Below are 17,186 nucleotides of genomic sequence, written 5' to 3' on the forward strand. Positions count from 1 at the left end.
TTTGACTCACAATAGTCACATCCATGTGATCGTCCTCTTACAGCGAACACACTGCTGAAGTTTCATCAAGATCAGTTAATGTATGCTGAAGTTATAACACACTTCCTGTTTCACGTTTCTCGCCATGATTTCGTTTCCTCGCCACGGACAAACCGTTCGAGATATAAAAAATCCCCTCGCAAACTTTCATCCTCAATGTCTTGACTTCACGCTGACCGAGTTTCGTCGAATGTGGATCAAAGCTCTAGGAGGAGTATTTGACATTCCATTGCGAGCGTTTTACAAACAAACCTCAATAGCCAAATTCCTGTTGGGCTGGGGTAAAAAGTAAGAGCGCGAGGTATAGATGAAACGATGAGATCAACATGTGTACCGAGTTTCATATTATTACATACAAGCGTGTTTGAGTTATGGACCAAGTGTTCGGACCCCGTTCCAGGGGGCGCTGACGAGCTGCCCTGCCACGCCCGGGTACCATCTTCAGCCCGGCTCTGATGGCCGCGGGTTCTGACCCGTGTGCAAAGTTTCAAGAGTTTTCGAGCACGTTAAGGGCCCCAAAAGTGCCCAAAAGGTAGCAAAATAATAATAATACTAAAGAATAAATATAGCTGCGAGCAGCGATTGCGGGCCCAAGCCGGTGGCACCGCAACCCCGATGCCTTTAGTTACCCAAAGGCACCGGGATGGTGGTACCGCCGGCTTTGGCCCTTTATCGCTGCTCACAGCTATATTTATATTTAATATAAAGCCGGTGGCACCGCCACCTTGGTGCCTTTAGGGTTATTCTGTACGACGTGTAAAAACGTAACCCCCGCTTTGACTATCAAAAAGAAGTGTATTGTAGAGCTTGCATCAATGCGGACTCGATGCGCTGTGCGCTGTAACCCCATGTGGCTTTAAGCGCATCATTCTCCACTCGGGATGCGCATAAGCGTTTTGTGCCACACTGTACTGAGCCTTTCATATCATAATGCAGTGACGCAATGACAGATTATTAATTGCCTTTCTTGTTCTGTTCCATCTATTATATGTTGATAATAGATAGGACAGAGCACTAAAAACCTCAAACAAAGCACTAAAAACTTAAGCTGTTTGCTGTGTAGTCTGAGAATGAGCTGTTTGATTTGCACCCTCTTCCTCTTCACTGTCCTCCATAAAAACCAGCTATCCAGGTCCATGTTGTTCTAGAAAGTTTGTATGTTGCTGTCTCAATTAACATCTCTGCTATACATTTAAAACATGGCTATATCTAAAATAATTTATCTTTTTGATTTTTGTTATCTTGTTTTTCATGAATATTTTACAACAATACAAAGAGCAATGTGTATTTTCCATTAATATAGTTTGTAATGGCTTTTTTTGTCATAGATTATAATCATATATTTTTTGGATTTGTTATTTATCTTTATAATGAAGTTGTCTGTATTAAGTAGATTGTGTTTAACACACACAAGAGTGATTCATTAGTTCAACACATAGTTATAGAAATTCTACTTTATCTAAAAAAACCCTGCACTTTATACACACACACACACACACACACACACACACACACACATAAATACATGTAAATAAAAATACCAAAAAAAAAAACATCAAATGTGTTTTTAGTCAGAGTATTATTTTATACAGAAACAAATATTTGTAATTCAGATAAGAATGAAGTTAGTGTTTTAAAATCTTAAGGAAAACAAATATATTGAAATATAGCACATGAATTTTAAATTCATTCAACTTCAATTACAAATACAATCTTACTTTTATTTAAAGCAATCTATACATTTAAAAGATGGGGGTTATATGCCTATTTTGTCATTTAAAAATATTGTTATGCAAAATTGTTATGCAAAAAGACAAGGACTTAGAAACAAGGACTTGTAGGAAAAATCACAGCCAGCCACACACACACACATAAACACAGACAACAGCCCTCCCCTCCCCACACAGACACACACACCCACACACACACAGAGAGAGAGAGAGAGAGAGAGAGAGAGAGAGAGAGAGAGAGAATCGCAGGGGAAATAAATCCATTCAAACTACAATATCTGACTTTCTGTTGCTCAGAGCGAATGACTTTAAATTGGAAAGTTGATCGGCTTGACGAGAACAATATACGTGGTAAGTTTTGTAACTGTAGGTAAATTGAGCAAAGTTATAACACACTTTATGTGTCCTTTTTTAGTCATAAAATTCATTTCCTCGCCACGGCCAGACCGTTCTAGATATCAAAAATCCGTCCGGAATTGAGCATCCTCAATGTCTTGACTTCATGCACACCGAGTTTGGTTGTGATTGGTAAACACATGCATTGTGATTTGATGTATTTCTCCTAGGACAATTATTCAAACAACCCATAATTCATAATTCATAAATAACTTCCATTTGAACTGTCATAAAACTTAGAGCACGAAAGTTGTTTGGCCTGATGTGATCTTTAATTGTACCGAGTTTCATATTAATTCATGCAAGTGTGTTTGATTTATGGACAAATGTTCGAATCCCAGTCCAGGGGGCGCTGTCGAGCCGCCCTGCCACGCCCGGTTACCAGCTTCAGCCCGGCCCTGATGGCCATGGGTTCTGACCCGTGTGCAAAGTTTCAAGAGTTTTCGAGGATGTTAAGGCCCCCGAAAATGCCAGAGAAGTCGCACACAGCAAATAAAGGGTTAAAATTAACCTGACAAGCCCCCCTCCTCTCAATCACACAGAGAGACACTGAGACACTGGCAAAATTCTGAGATTTTCTCTACATTCAAACAAACATATCTGACTTTCTGTGGGTCCTAGCTAATGAGTGTCAATTAGAAAGTTGTCCGGCTCGAGGAGTACAATATACATACCGATTTTTGTAACTCTAGTTAAAACTAACAACCCCACTTTTGTCAAAAGGTGGCGCTACTGAGCCCTCACCACGCCCGTTTCTGCAACTTTGCACATGTCTACTGGCTAATAAATGTGATGTGTCTGTCGAGTTTCATGCAATTTAAAGCATGATAAGGGTCTCAAAAGCATCCTAAAAGCATCCTAAAAGAAGGGTAAAGTTTGATGCGTCGCCACGGCAACAGTTTCAAAGATATCAAGAATCCATTCACAGGTCTACATCTGCCGTATGTTTACATTATACATATGAAGTTTGAAGCAAATCGGGTAAAAATAAAAGGGTGATATCAAAGCATTTTGAAAGTGACACACTTCCTGCTGCCAGTTGGTGGCGCTATAACTTTGACTCACAATAGTCACATCCATGTGATCGTCCTCTTACAGCGAACATACTGCTGAAGTTTCATCAAGATCAGTTAATATATGCTGACGTTATAACAAACTTCCTGTTTCACGTTTCTCGCCATGATTTCGTTTCCTCGCCACGGCCAAACCGTTCGAGATATCAAAAATCCCCACACAAGCTTTCATCCTCAATGTCTTGACTTCACGCTGACCGAGTATCGTCGAATTTGGATCAAAGCTCTAGGAGGAGTATTTCAAATACCATTGCGAGCGTTTTACAAACAAACCTCAATAGCCGACTTCCTGTTGGGCTGGGGTAAAAAGTAAAAGCGCGAGGTATAGATGAAACGATGAGATCAACATGCGTACCGAGTTTCATATTATTACATGCAAGCGTGTTTGAGTTATGGACCAAGTGTTCGGACCCCATTCCAGGGGGCGCTGACGAGCCCCCCTGCCACGCCCAGGTACCATCTTCAGCCCGGCTCTGATGGCCGCGGGTTCTGACCCGTGTGCAAAGTTTCAAGAGTTTTCGAGCATGTTAAGGGCCCCAAAAGTGCCCGAATAGTCGTAAGAAAAATAATAATAATAATAATAGAAAAGAATAATCCTAAGGAAAACAATAGGGCCTTCGCCCTTTCAGGGCTTGGGCCCTAATAATCCCAAGGAAAACAATAGGGCCTTCGCCCTTTCAGGGCTTGGGCCCTAAATATGCACCAAATCAGCATATTAGAATGATTTCTGAAGGATCATGTGACACTGGTGTAATGATTCAGGAAATCCAGCTTTGTCATCAAAGGAGTAAATGACTTTCACATTTGCATTAAAATATATTCACATATAGAACGGATAATTAAATTTACTTGTTTGATAATTAGTGTAAAATGTGTTTTCGACTTGCTCATTATTGAGCTCACACGTCATCTACAGTTTCAGAATTTCATAGAAAACTGATCTGGTTTCTGCACGATTCGAGTTTTACACATCTCTCGTCTCTTGCCTGCTCATTTACGAGGTGCTTTGCCTAATTTTATTATACTTTTTCAGCTCAGTATAAGTCCGTTTAAATCAGCAGAATTTTGCCCAGATTTTTGTCCTCCAAAAATCAGTGCAAGAAATGCAGATGTCTGCACATTCCTTCTGGTCCTCTTGGTATAGATTCAATCTATACAGCAGTTCTGGAGCACATGCTACAGGTAAACATGAAATGGCAATAAAGCTCTTATATTTGTCCGGTCTTGCCTTACATCCATCAGACAGCTCAGTAGGGGCATATCTCACTCTCAACATCAGAAACCTGCATCTGTTTAGCTTTAAAGTGAGTCAGCATGGGGGGCCGGCGGCAACGCAAGCCGTCTCACCAAACTAAACCATCCAGCTACTATAACAGCATGAATTTGGATGCAGTCACGTAGACAAGAACACTTTCTGAGGTTCAAGCCAGAGGATAATTCACAGAACAGTGGTGGGTTGTGAATTGAGAAAGCCCATGGTTATAATTTAAGCTACTGAAATCTATATCTTGTTCAGGTGCATGGGAGATGCATCGATAATCGATATGAGTCTATTGATTCATGTTTTAGTTTAAAACGGGTTAGAAAGGGCGATTCAGGTTAGTGTCACTTCATTGCTGTTCAGTCAGTGAATAAATGCAGATGCTTGCAATATGTCTGCTCGGATTCTGTCGTCCTGGACCAATTTGCATTGTAGAAATGTGTCGAGGAGCATCTGGACTAGTTTTTCATTTAGAACATGCCACTCATCCATGTATCATCGGGGACAGTTGAAGAATGGTGAACTATCACCACATTTATCTTCATCACATTGTGATGTTTTGAGACCGGCAGATTGCCAGTATATGTGAAGTTACATTCAAATTAAAATTTGTGTAATGACAGCAATGTTGTGAAATAAAAAAAAATAGTTTGTAATATATTTGAAGACTTCATATGGAAAAGCCGCCACCTTGTTGATAGATAACGATATTGAGCGAAAGCGTAATACTATCATCAAATACTTTCGCTTCAAAGACAAACCCGGTAAATCCTACGTTATCTCACGACCAATTCGTAGAAGTGATTAAAAAGTGGCTAATTCGTACTAATTCATACGACCTCACTCGTACAAATTCGTACGATTTGTCCAAACCCACGTGATGGGTAGGTTTAAGGGCGGGGTCAGGGTTAGGTCATTCTTACGAATTCATATAAATTGGCCAATTCGTAAAATATATACGATTTAGCAAAATACTTACTAATTCGTACGAGTGAGGTCGTACGAATTGTTACGAATTAGCCACCTCGTAAAATTCTTACGAATTCTCGTGAGATGCTAAATCCCAGCCTCAGTCCATTCAGAAATTCACTGTACAAGAAAAAGCTTTTAAGTTCAAAGAACCAATCAGAAGACGCTAATCAAATCATGTGATTTCAAGATGAATGGCGTACATATGAGCTGCAAGTTTTTATCCTGTTTAAAGAGATTTTTAACTTAACAAGATGGAGGAGTATGATGAAATGAGAGATTTTGTGAGTAGCATGTAAACACAACAGTGTTCCTGTAAAACTGTAACTCTGACAGAAACGGACATAAGCTACATTAAAGAACAGCTCTATTCTACCCATGACATAGTCAAACAAGATGCCGACTTTTTGCAACAACAACAAAAAACACACACAAACACATGGACTTAGCTGGTTTTCCCAGTAGCACCTCAATGCAGTACATGAGATCCACGGGGAGGAGTCGGATCAAGATCCAAGGGGTGGAGATGGGTAGGATTAGGGTTGGGTTTAGGGATTAGGGGTGGGTTTAGGGATCAGGGGGGCGGAGTTGGGTAGGTTTAGGTGTACATTAGGTGGGAGGAGTTGGATCTAGATCCGACTCCTCCCCGTGGATTTCATGTTCCGCAGTGAGGACCATCTCGGTATTGCAGCAAAGGCAATCAAATTCGTTAAATACCAATGAGTTGACTAAAGTGACATTTCTGAATAATGGCATTTCAATAACCGACTAATAACCTTTTCATTGCCATTTAAGTGAAATTACTGAACCTGATAAAAATGCTCATTTAAAAGAAAGGTTTTTGCATCGGAAGTCTTCATATGTAATGTATGTATAAAAGTTAAATAAACATATAAAAATAAAACAAATATTACAGTATGTAAATATTTTATTTAACTTTTAAGTCCACATATTTTGACCCACAAAGATTTATCAATAAAATTGTGTTCATGTAAAATTTTATATAAATGATGATATTTAGTGATATTTACGTCATTTGCACACACTTTGTTTTTTAATCTTCCATTCATTCAAACAAATACCCTCTTGTAATTTTAACGATCCGCAAGCTTGGTTCCCATAAAACCTCATCCTTCTTTTAGATGTAATCTAGGTCCCATGATCCTCCTTGTTGCTGGACTGAGTATGTCTGAGACATTAGCCTCACTGATCTCATGCTTCCTATGAATGGACCGATGACTGCAGGGGTTCTCCTGGGATTTCACTGATCCCTCCACTGTTCTGTTTAACTCTGAGCTTAGCCTTCATTGCTCTCTTGACTTTTATATGTCTACTGACCCGGCTGATCATTGCGACACAGACGCTGTGGATTTATGCTTGAATCCATCGCCGTCTCAGATGCTTGGATGTGGTGCAACGAGTGTGCGTACAGAATCTGTTTGTTAGTAATGACAACATTTTTTTTAGTTGGAGATACAATGCAAATTCAAACCAGTCTAAAATATTTAGAGTTGAAAAGGCTTAATATAAAATTCGAATGCATTTGTCTGCTCAGTCTAAAACAGTTGAGGTTCTTTAGCTGGTTCCTTGCCTTTGGTCCTCATTCATTTTGATTAAATGCATACAGCAAGTTGCGTTTTGCACATTGTCACAGGCTGTAATCTTATTCCTAAAAGCCACGGTGATCAGTGTGTCACATGCTATCATATTTAAACAGATCACACATGCAAAAGAGCTGTGAATGAGTCCTGCGGGATGAGAAGCTTCAGTCACCTGCTGTGAACGAGGATTAGGGTGTCTTTTTGCCCGCCCCTCGTCATCAGCACTGCAGTTTGATCCTGTTCCCAGCCGTTTTTGGCAGTGCTGAGAATGTCCAATTCATGAATTGCATTCTTTTATTTATGCTTGCTCCTACTTTGTCTGCGTGCAAAATGCAATACATGAAATGATTTTTATTTCAAACTCTTGATATATCATTCTTATGGTTATACTATTACAATTTATATTACAATTTATTTTGTTTTATGCAAGGAAATAATACAGATGCTTTGAAAGTGTACAGAAAAGTCCTAATTCAATCTCTCTCTTCTTTTTATTCTTATTTTGAAGACACGGGACACGTTGTGCTGGAGAAGTTGCTGCTGTCGCCAACAATGGCATCTGTGGTGTCGGAGTGGCCTACAATGCCAAGATCGGAGGTGAGTTGGCGTATTTACATACGTTTATCGTGTTTTATCACGTACAGTCTTTTGTCAGCACACACCCTGCCCTTTCTAATATTTGAATTGCAAAACACCTCAGTGAAGCATCCAATTAGCTTTACTTTCAGATTAGCCTTGTCTCTGTCCATTAAACTGAATGAGAACTCTTCCTCCGCTCCGTACCGAGAGCGCTTCGGAAGAGGAACTCCATTAGTGATGGCTTCCTGAGCTCAAGTGGGACAGTTATCACAGGCTCCAGCACAGGTCTCTTTGCGCCAACGATTTGGACGCTAGCATGTGTAATCCTTTTAATTGGCAGAGGTGATTTTATCCTTTTCGGTGCAGATTTTCTGCTGTCTACATGATCTTGGACTCAGGGATAAATGTCATTGATTGATGTCATTGATAGTGGCAAACGCTTTCCACGTTCTCTCCAAAAAAATCTCCCTTTAGATTCTCAATATGAATTAATGAATGAGGCACTTTACTGGGTAAATTCACTTAAATATCCAAATTGTCATCATTAATTATCACCCTTATGTTGTGCAAAATACTGACTTTCTTTGGTTTAGCACAAGGAGATATTAAGCAGAATTTATTTACTGCCATTTTCCAATACGATAACTTTATAACGATAGCTGGTCATCACCAAAAGCTTTCATATGACTGCAAAAAAATACACAAGCTGTATCAACGGTTTAACACTTTTATTGGGAGGAAAAAGAAACATTTTTGAAACAACATGAGGCGGAGTAAATGATGACAGAATTTTCATTTTGGGTGAATTAAGTTTTACTATTTGATAGCACATTTGATGAATGACACCACAGAATAGATTATGTAACACCTTTATGTTTCTGTTTATATAACGCGTATGAGGTCACACTGGCTCTATACAGCAGCAGCCATTAGTAGCATTTTTAAGCACTGACTTATCAAAGAACAATTTTTCAGAGAGACATTCCTTTTAACGACAATAGAAATAGAAAATACTGACTTTCTTTGGTTTAACACAAGGAGATGTTAAACAGAATTTATTTACTGTCATTCTCCAATACGATAACTTTATGACGATAGCTGTTCATCACCAAAAGCTTTCATATGACTGCAAAAGAATACACAAGCTGTATCAACGGCTTAACACTTTTGTTGTGTTTTTTTTTTTTTTTCATGAGAGGAAAAAGAAACATTTGTTTGAAACAACATGAGGTGGAGTAAATGATGACAGAATTTTCATTTTGGGTGAATTAAGTTTTACCATTTGATGAATGACACCACAGAATAGATTATGTAACACCTTTATGTTTCTGTTTATATAACGCATATTATGAGGTCACACTGGCTCTATACAGCAGCAGCCATTAGTAGCATTTTTAAGCACTGACTTTTTTAAGCAGAGAAATTGCTTTTAACGACACCCAAAATATGTTGGTGTTTTATTCTATTTATTTTAAACTTTGAAAGTTGAAAGTTTAAAAGTTTAGACTTTGAAACACATTCTACCTTTTACAGTATGTTTTCTCTCATTTATGATTTTTGCTGGTGATTGTTATAAGAGGTGTTCACCTACAGTAGCACCACTAAAGCAATGACCATTTTGTCCATTATGTTTTGTTTAGTTGTCTGATGTCCCCACCCCCCAAAGAATCAAAAGAGGAAAGGCAATCTCCATTTTTGCACAAAAAAATTGTGATTCTCAATTTATTCAGAATCGTGCAGCTCTAATGCATCATAAAATAACATCACACACCTTTCCTGAAAAAATTGCATTATTTATCTCTCACACCCGTAATACAAACAGTGCTGGGTGACTTGCATTTAATACTTATGTTTAGGGATTTGAACAAACCTCTTAGAATAAGCTATAGTAATTACTAGTAGTAATAAACTCAATTCACCCTCCGCTGATGTGGCACGTTATACATAAATGATACGTTAAATCATGCAATTTTTTTTAGGAGACGTGACAGTTGTTGTTTTATGACGCAAGATGTATTTGAATTTGATGCAATTTGGCTAATGAAAATGGGCAAAAAAGGAGAACAGAGGCAGGATTTTATTTTCAAAAACATTTCATTAAAATGTTCTTATCTTTTGTTCTTAAGTTTGTTCTAAAGACAAAACTTAAGAATTTAAGTTTTTGAATTTGAATTCATTAAAAAAATGCTCTTAAAAATCATTATAAATAACCCATTAGAGTTACAATAACCTTTCCAAAGTACATTTTCGTTTAATACATTTTTTTGAGTTTCAAATATTAAAGGATTAGTTCACTTTTGAAAAAACTTTTGCTGATAATTTACTCACCCCCATGTCATCCAAGATGTCCATGTCTTTCTTTCCTCAGTCGAAAAGAAATTTAGGTTTTTGATGAAAACATTCCAGGATTTTTCTCCATATAATGGACTTCAATGGGAACCGGATGGTTCAGGTCCAAAAGACAGTTAATAACTGTTTCAGATGCAGCTTCAAATGTCTTTAAACGACACCAGACGATGAATAAGGGTCTTATCATGCGAAACGATCGGTTATTTCAATGCTTATTCCAAAAATGTAACTTTTCTAAGGACAAATGCTAGCCTAGCTTTATTCTGTGAGGCGCGTTTGTAACGTCACGTAATACGTAATTACGTTCAAAAGGTCACGGGCGACGTAGCCGAAAGTACAGAGTCAGTGTTTACAAGTTGAACGCATAGGTTGAACGTGCAAACTAGCTCAAACACCGTTTACAAAAAAAGGAATTAAAAGGAAAAACAACGATGTCGGACGATTTTGATTCTGTACTTCCGGCTACGTCGCCCGTGACCTTTTGAACGTAATTACGTATTACGTGACGTTACAATTGCGCCTCAGAGAATATAGCAAGGCTAGCATTTGTCCTTGGAAAAGTTACATTTTTGGAATAAGCTTTGAAATAACCGATCGTTTCGCATGATAAGACCCTTATTCATCGTCTGATATCATTTAAAGACATTTGAAGCTGCATCTGAAACAGTTATTAACTGTCTTTTGGACAACTGGACATCTTGGATGACATGGGGGTGAGTAAATTATCAGCAAAAGTTTTTTCAAAAGTAAACTAATCCTTTAAGCAACACAACATAGCACTAGCTATATATAAATTAATAGTACATTGGATGTGCAAAGTGAGTAAAGGGACTGATCGAGATCGAAAACCCTGTGTGCGTTTATTATATTTACTGTGGGAATTGGTAGACAGTGGAAAAATTTGGGAACACATGATACATTATGAACACCAATGGGTGGTACACGGTGGGCTCTGTTGACAGGGGTTTAGTTAGCAACCACCTAAGCACTGTGAGGGTGTGTTTTACATGGGCAACCACCACCAATCTTGTTTTTTTCACGGACTAAATATATGCTACACATCAAATGCAGAAAGATAATGCATTATGGGTAATGTGCATTTATTTTTTCAGCTCTGCCTTTGTTATTCTTTAAAAGTAATTCTTGCACCACACCTTTTCAACCTGTATATGCTCCCAATGGGCCAAATAATGAGAAAGAACAAAATCGCTTACCACAGCAATGCAGACGACACAACAGCCCTAACGACTCCCTGTGCCAATGCATTGATGAAGTAACGAGTTGGATGTGCCAAAACTTTCTTCAGTTAAACAAAGACAAAACTGAAGTCATTGTGTTTGGAAACAAAGATGAAGTTCTCAAGGTGAATGCATAGCTTGACGCTAGGGGTCTAACAACTACAAATCAAGTCAGGAATCTTGGTGTGTCTCTAGAGTCAGATCTTAGTTTCAGTAGTCATGTCAAAGCAATAACTAAATCAGCATACTATCATCTGAAAAATATTTCAAGAATTAGATGTTTTGTTTCCAATCATGCTTTCATCCCCAGCAGGGTGGATTACTGTAATGGCCTCCTCACTGGCCTTCCTAAAAACACCATAAGACAGCTGCAGCTCATACAGAACGCAGCAGGACTAGAAAATATGAACATATCACACCCGTCCTCAGGTCTTTACATTTAGGATTGATTTTAAAGTATTACTACTGGTATATACAGGGGTTGGACAATGAAACTGAAACACTGGCCAATGTTGGAGGTTTCACATCTATATGCCTGGCGGCCAATCTTCAGAGTGAAGCACGGGTGGATCAGTGATGGTTTGAGCTCCAATATCATGACAATCCTGATTGTATTTGATGGACACGACACTGCCGAGGACTACCAAACCCTTCTGGAGGATCATGAGCACCTGATGCTCAAACCGCATGATCATGCACCAACACACACAGCAAGACTTGTGACAGAAGGGTTTGATGAAGATGAAAGTGACGTTGAACATCTCCCATGGTCTGACAGTCACCAGATCTGAATATTATTGAGGTGTTTTGGAGGAGCGAGTCCACCAGCATCATATAGTGACCTGGACACTGTTCTGGAAGAGGAACGGCTCATAATCCCTCTGGTCACTGTGAAGGACTTCTATCTGTCAATTGGGGCTGTATTTGGATGCAAAATGAGGCCCTCACCATTCTAACAAATTATTGTGTAGTAAAACCAGGTGTTTCAGTTTTTTTGTCCAACCCCTGTAAATCATTTAATGGATTAGGACCTCAATGTATTTCAGATATGCTCACTGAATATAAACCAAACAGATCACTCAGATCATTATGATCACATCAGCTAGAAATACCAAGGGTTCACTCTAAGCATGGAGAGTCTGCTTTTAGCTATTATGCAGCCGCAGCTGGAACCAGCTTCCAGAGGAGATCAGATGTGCCCGTACATACAGTAGTCACATTCGAATCCAGACTCAAAACTCTTCTGTCTAGCAATGCATTGTGCCACTGTTTTTACTGTACTTCTTTAATACTGCTCTGACTGGAAGAGATTTTGAAGGAGAGCAGGAGAGTCTTCACTCCGATGAGACGAGTGAAGGAGTAAGTTAATTATACTGTTGAGAGTATAAGAAGTCGCTGAGAGCGTCGTTAAGGGTAACGGCAGCATACAGCGCACGCGATTGTCTGGGGGGGCCCCCGCTGGGCATTACTGGTGTAGCACCACCCCAGTAGAGTATGTCCCTGGGCTAGTGGTTCAGTGGTTCTCTTCCATCTCATAACATAATTTTATTTTCTGTTGTAAACTGTTTTAATTCTTCTTAGTTATTTTGATTATTTTAACTCCTTCCATGTAAAGCACTTTAAATTATCATAGTGTATGAAATGTGCTAAATAAACTTGCCTTGCCTAAAGCAGATTTTTAGGGCCCGAGCACTAACAGTGCGAGTTTCTTTTTTCTTTTTTCTGCAAAGTAAGCGCCATTTTCGGGGCCGCAACATGCTCAAAAACTCACCAAATTTGGCACGCATGTCAGGACTGGTGAAAAATTTCGTATTTTGTGGGTTTCGCGGATGGGCGTGGCAAAATGTCACGTTAGCGCCACCTAGAAAATTGGAAAAAATTAGCCCCTCGTCCACGTGCAACCTACATGCACGAAATTTGGTGGGGACGTGTATCATATCAAGACGCACAAAAAAAGCCTCAAGAACCCATACCATAAACTCGACAGGAAGTCCGCCATTTTGAATTTGGCGGCCATTTTTGGACGATTTACACACTCCGTACTTTAACGAACTCCTCCTAGGGATTTAGTCGGATCGACTTCAAATTTCTGCAGTGCCTTCTAAAGGCATTGACGATGTAAAGTTGTGCTATCTGCGCGTTTTCGTCGATGGGCGTGTCCGTGGCGTCGATGATTCGCCATGAAACAGGAAGTTGTAGTAACTTGGCTGTAAATGCCCAGATCTGCACCAAATTTAACACATTTGACAAGAGTCCCGCCCTGAACAAATCTACATGCCGACATTCACCCACAGTCATAGCGCCACCTGCTGGCAACAGGAAGTGACCTTTAATGAAGCGTAGCAAATTCACAGCCGCACCGGCTGAGCTCCAGAATTTGCAATGCGGCCGCCTCACACCCCGACGCGCTACAGGTGCGAGGGCCCGCCCATCGCTGCTTGCAGCTTTAATTTTAATTAGCCTCCTAATGGGACGCAGTGAAGGATAAATCTTCCTGTGTCCAGTTTCACCTTGAAATCTTTGCTTAATAAGCAGCAGTTTTGGTCATAATATATAATATACATGTTATATATTAATATATAATGTATAATGTCTGTGTGGTTATGTGTCTATAGATGCCTTATTTGCGGGTGTTTCAATGGGCCATGTTGTAACAGTCAAAGCCGGTCCGTGAACATTCGAGAGTAATTTGACTGAGCCGTATTTAGCAGCCGTATTCATGTTACTATCTATATCTGCGATAGACTTCAGCAGATTATTTTATAAACGAACACAATACAATACAAAGGCTAAACACAACATTAAAAAGTTACCATAGTAAAAGTTAAAACATTAAAAATTACCATAGCCAAAAACTGTAATACCGAATTAATACAAAAACTACATTTTCACCTGTGAAAGGTGATCCCATTTCTGCGCAATGTTGTGGAATTGATTCTTACTGACTCTGCCAATGTGTCTGGAGCGGTCGAATGTGGCAGCTATGTATTTATGGCAATGGCAGATACTACTCCTAATGTACCATGGGGATAGAAGGCTGAGACAATTGGAGGTCTTTGGATGGATAACCCATTACATCAGCCCAAACTGGCAGGCAGTACCTTCTGCTAGAGGAAGGTTGAATGTGGAGATGGCAGCACACTAGCAGAGATGGCACACAACACGGCTAATTCCTCTGCCAGAACTCATTAAGAGAGAATATTGTTTTGAAAGATTTGGAGGAAACAGTAGACTACATTGTTAAGACATGCTTTATAAAGAATAAACCTGAGGTTTCATGTTGAATTTTTGAGGGGACGTAGATTATGTGTATTTACCAAGTCTGAATAAAAAAATCCCCTCTTTTGTTACCACAGTGCATTTCCTGGGAAGTAATCATAGCCAGCTCTCTTTTTGTCCTGTGGGGATATTTGGGACTCTTGGAATGTAGATATGGGATAATAACAGTGTATTTCCAAGATGCTGTGCTGTATTTTTCTGTAGTTGTTGTCGGTTTGTTTGCCGTACTGTCTGCACCAATGCACTCGGATTGCTTTGGAAAACCTGAAAGGACTGAACTTTTGTTTATTTGCACTAACCCGTATGAGGGCAACCTTGAGTAACCTCGCCCCCTTGTGTATCAAAGGAGTGATTCACATTGTTTTGAAGATGTTTGACTCTGATTTCTCCACTTTACCTCTTTAAAAACTAAGCTGTGGGCAGAATGTTCTCTCTCTTTTTTCATTTGAGGCTGAGATAACGTTCTGATGCCGGGATCACAATAACTCAACACCTCTGACATTTTGGACCAAACGCTCTGGCTCGTTCCCAAACCCACAATTCGGTTTAAGATTCCCTTTTGTACAGGGAAGTGGAAAAAGATAAGATGTCTTCTCCGTTGTGAAGCATCTGTGAAGGGATGTTTGAAAGAGAAGACTGTAGCCGCTTGTCACCCTTGAATGAACTCCAAATTCGAACACGAGATCACATGCACTCATCGTTTTACTTTTAAAAGAACTTTTATATGCAGCATAACTGTTTGTGCACCTCGTTCCTTTCATGCTGCAAGTCATAAACGGCAAAAAGATCTCGATCACATGGGGGTTTTATTAGGGTTATTCAAAGTGGCTTCTTTGTATTCAGCTTTTCTGTGTGTTTGGTTTTATTGCATCTCTGCGCATTCTCTTAAAAACATTGGTAATCAATTTACTTGCTTGCTTCTCAAAGGAAATATAGGTTCTGGCTTCTGGCCCTTACATTGCAGGCAGTATGAGAAAAAAATTACACTAAAAGTTTTTAAAAGTTTTGATTTACACCATTTATAATAATAGTAATACACATTCAAATGTAATGAAAGATTGTTTTCACTTTAAACATTGTTTAAAGTATTTTATATGTAATTTATTTCTTAATTTTTATTCAGTTAGGACATTAAAATTGTTCAAAATGAACAGTAAAGACATTTATAATGTTGCCAAATGGTTTTATTTCAAATAAATGCTGTTGTTGTGAACTATCTATTTATCAAAGGATCCTATAAAAATGTAAAAAAAAAATAAAAAAATGTTGCATTGATGATAAATGTTTCTTGGGCAGTAAATCAGCATATTAGTATGATTTCTGAAGGATCATTTGACTGAAGACCGGAGTAATGATGCTGAAAATTCAGCTTTGCATCACAGGAATAAATTACATATGACATATATTAAAGTAGAAAACGGTTATTTAAAATTGCAATAATATTTTACAATATTACTGTTTTTAATGTATTTTTGATCAAATGTATGTAGCCTTGGTGAACATAAGAGACTTCTTTCAAAAACATTAAAACATCTTACCAGTTCTTAATATAACTCTCTGTATAACTCTTTTAATATAATATATTCTTAATATAACTCTCTCATTTTTTTTTTTTTTGGCATCTGAATTCTGCATTTTTACTAATATCACTTTAAATCGAGATATTATGAAATCCATTTCCCCTAACATCCCATCTAAATGTGAAATGCTTCTAATGGCCATCCTCTTGTAGCAGTTTTCACAACAATTCTTAACCTTTTTATCATCTAATCTAAATAGAGGTATTACAATAATCATTTCAAAAATAATTTAACCAAAGACATTTGTTTATAATTTTGTTCAAGACTCTGATGTGATGTTTTGTGTTTTGCAGGTGTGCGTATGTTGGATGGAGAGGTCACTGATGTGGTGGAAGCTCAGTCCCTTAGTCTCAACCCACACCACATCGACATCTACAGCGCCAGCTGGGGACCCGAAGATGACGGCAAAACGGTGGACGGACCTGCAAAGTTGGCCAAAGAGGCTTTTCTACGTGGTGTATTAGAGGTTTGGCATCTCTTTAATCTGAACTTGTTGCACTTTGTCATTTAGCTGATGATCAGAAACACTATTCTTCACTTTTGCCTCATTTTATTTTAAGCTGGAAGGCTATTTGTATCCCTTCTCTAAAAAGTTACACCTCTCTGCACATTAGAATTAAATTGTCTTGTATTACTGTACCTTTAAGACTGATCTGAATAGTACGTATATGCAAATGTTAGTAGTTCTTAAAAAAGAAAATGCTGTCATGAAATTTCAAATTTTCAATTTAGATTGAAAAGAGATCATTTTTACTTCCTTTAGAGGGGACTGAATTTGATACAAAATAATGAATTAAAAACATTTGAGGCTGTTTATTAATTTTAACCAAGGTACCAGTGCTTGGTGTCAGGGAGTAGAACCCGACCGGTAAAGGATTTTGAAGGCCGATGCCGATACAAATATTTATTGGTTTTAAAATCCGATATTTCGATATATCGGCCGATATTTTTCAGGAACGTGCAACAAAACGTTAACAGGTTCCCCTAACATTAGTTATTTGTAGTTATTTATGAGTTTTAACTAAAATAGTATGATAATGCATTTTAAAAAGAAACTTGTTTCTTTTATTGTCACAACAGAACAGACTGATT

At 38.5% G+C, this 17,186-nt stretch overlaps 1 protein-coding gene across 2 annotated transcripts in view; it reads left to right on the forward strand.

The window, feature by feature from the left end:
• furina (furin, paired basic amino acid cleaving enzyme a) overlaps positions 1-17,186 on the forward strand; it is a 123,649-nt gene that overhangs the window by 79,876 nt on the left and 26,587 nt on the right. For both annotated transcript variants that reach the window (XM_039659106.2, XM_039659107.2), the window contains exons 7-8: positions 7,578-7,666; positions 16,388-16,560. In XM_039659106.2, the coding sequence (XP_039515040.1) occupies positions 7,578-7,666; positions 16,388-16,560 (262 nt within the window). The remainder of the gene's footprint in view (positions 1-7,577; positions 7,667-16,387; positions 16,561-17,186) is intronic.

This window comes from Pimephales promelas, chromosome 1, assembly GCF_988280905.1.
Source record: "Pimephales promelas chromosome 1, fPimPro1.hap1.1, whole genome shotgun sequence".
NCBI lineage: Eukaryota > Metazoa > Chordata > Actinopteri > Cypriniformes > Leuciscidae > Pimephales > Pimephales promelas.